The sequence below is a fragment of the Anarrhichthys ocellatus genome, unplaced genomic scaffold (genome assembly GCF_004355925.1).
Source record: "Anarrhichthys ocellatus isolate YVR2014 unplaced genomic scaffold, GSC_Weel_1.0 scaffold8374, whole genome shotgun sequence".
Taxonomy (NCBI): domain Eukaryota; kingdom Metazoa; phylum Chordata; class Actinopteri; order Perciformes; family Anarhichadidae; genus Anarrhichthys; species Anarrhichthys ocellatus.
In genome coordinates, this window is record NW_022288348.1 from 1 (window position 1) to 1782 (window position 1782).

General features: G+C 40.3%; 1 protein-coding gene across 1 annotated transcript; it reads left to right on the top strand.

Annotated features, from left to right (window-relative positions):
• The first annotated feature begins 6 nt into the window (after positions 1-6).
• On the top strand, positions 7-1776 carry LOC116380692 (SCY1-like protein 2). The gene is made up of 4 exons (XM_031842587.1): positions 7-276; positions 467-589; positions 737-850; positions 1150-1776. Exons 1-4 carry the CDS (start codon positions 175-177, stop codon positions 1165-1167), a joined length of 357 nt encoding a protein of 118 aa, XP_031698447.1. The 5' UTR covers positions 7-174; the 3' UTR covers positions 1168-1776.
• Positions 1777-1782: the final 6 nt, after the last annotated feature.

Sequence of the window (1782 nt, forward strand, 5' to 3'; positions counted from 1 at the left end):
GTGACTGCAACACAACTGCTCAACATTACTATTGTAGTCTAGGCATGTGCTGGTAGGCTAGCAATGCACTTAAGTAATGACGTGCACTCAGGTAATGTGCTCTCAGTAAAGTGTGATTGCCCTCTTTAAATCTTTGCATGATAGTTTCCCCCTTTTGACATTTGAAAGTTGAATATGACTAAAGAGCATGCTCTGTTTGGGTTTGGTCTGCCTCCTCATCAAGACTTGTCTTTCTCTGTATTTTTTCTTCCCATGCTTCTTCAGGCTAGTAACATGGTGAGTGGTCTCTGCTGTCACATCAGCTAGCCTGTGCGTTGTGTTGTCTGTCGTGCTAAGAGCTACACTAAAGCAGCCGCTGAAAAGCACCGTCTCCGTTAACTTCCACTCAACTTACTTTAACCACATGTAGAAAATAGCATCACGCTTTCGACTCGTGTGTTCCTAACTGGGCCCCTGTGCTGTGCAGATCCTGCTGATATTCCTGCAGAAGATGGACCTTCTGTTGACCAAGACGCCCTCGGAGGACATCAAGAACAGCGTGCTTCCTATGGTCTACAGAGCGCTGGAAGCTCCTTCTGTACAGATCCAGGTACAGGAGGCGGAATATGAAATCATATTCATTGGTGTATATTTGTAGCGTTCCACAAACCTTGAACTCCTCTGTTGTCAAAGGTAAATGAACGCTCTTGGCATCATAGAGATGTCAGATTCCATAACATATTATCTGTCCGAGCTGGAGCTGTGCTTGAACATCATCCCGACGTTTGCCAACCTGATTGACTACCCGTCCATCAAGAACTCCCTCATCCCGCGAGTCAAATCCGCCTGCCTACAGACCCCTTCCCTTGCTGTGAGTCTCCATCATCGTCAGCTTGTACCCCTGCCTATGCATATACTGTATATATATATATATATATATATATATATACTTTTTTTTTTAAATTTCTCACAGGTATGATACAGACTGTTTCAGTACTTTTGCCTTATGAACTATCAGAGGTTGATTAAACAACAAAATGATTCCATCATATGAGGCCATTGAGGCACATCATTGACCTCAGCTTTGCATTTTCGCATTTTTTTTGCTCCATCAATCTCCATTACAATCATGTAGATCTTTGCCTAAATTCCATTTTTCTTCCACTAAAGATAAAAAGACGCATGTAACGAGCGGAAATTGACGGGTGCTGCTGACGTTCGAAGACGCACGAGAAATGAGGTTATGGGGTCAGAAAAGGGTGCGTACTGTTGTATGAGGATATGTTGCAACAGAACGTACTTCTTCATTTGGTAAAATATTTTTTATATAACCGAATTTCATTGGATCATTTGCTATGTGTTATTGTACCTAAATACAGAAAGAGCCGTCCCGGTGATCTTATTGGACATTTCTTTTACTTTTCGATTATATCTTATTACTATCTCCGACAAGCCGTCGCTCCCCATACAGCAGAAAAACAGCGAGGTAATGATTTAAATCCTCCAAAAAAATAAACATTTAGAGCCACAAAGAAGGACCATATCGTGTATGAATCAGACAAAAGCTATAGAACTTTTTTAGCAGGTTCTAATATTGTATATGTGCTGTACGGTCATAAAAGAGTAAAAATATATACTGGGGCTAAACATGCTCTAAAAGGTATAAAGTCCTTTGAAAAGTAAAATGTTGTAATCAATATAACATATAACGCATCTATGTTATATAACTCTAAAAACAAAAACATGTGTTTGGGTCATCCCCTTATTTGCTCTGCTCGAAAAATATGTATTTGTTTCCACCGT

Coding starts and splice junctions, on each gene's coding strand:
- LOC116380692 (XM_031842587.1), top strand. CDS start 175: ATGACTAAAGAGCATGCTCTGTTTGGGTTTGGTCTGCCTCCTCATCAA. Junction 277..466: donor TTCTTCAGGCTAGTAACATG/GTGAGTGGTCTC, acceptor TGTGCTGTGCAG/ATCCTGCTGATATTCCTGCA. Junction 590..736: donor CTCCTTCTGTACAGATCCAG/GTACAGGAGGCG, acceptor CTGTCCGAGCTG/GAGCTGTGCTTGAACATCAT.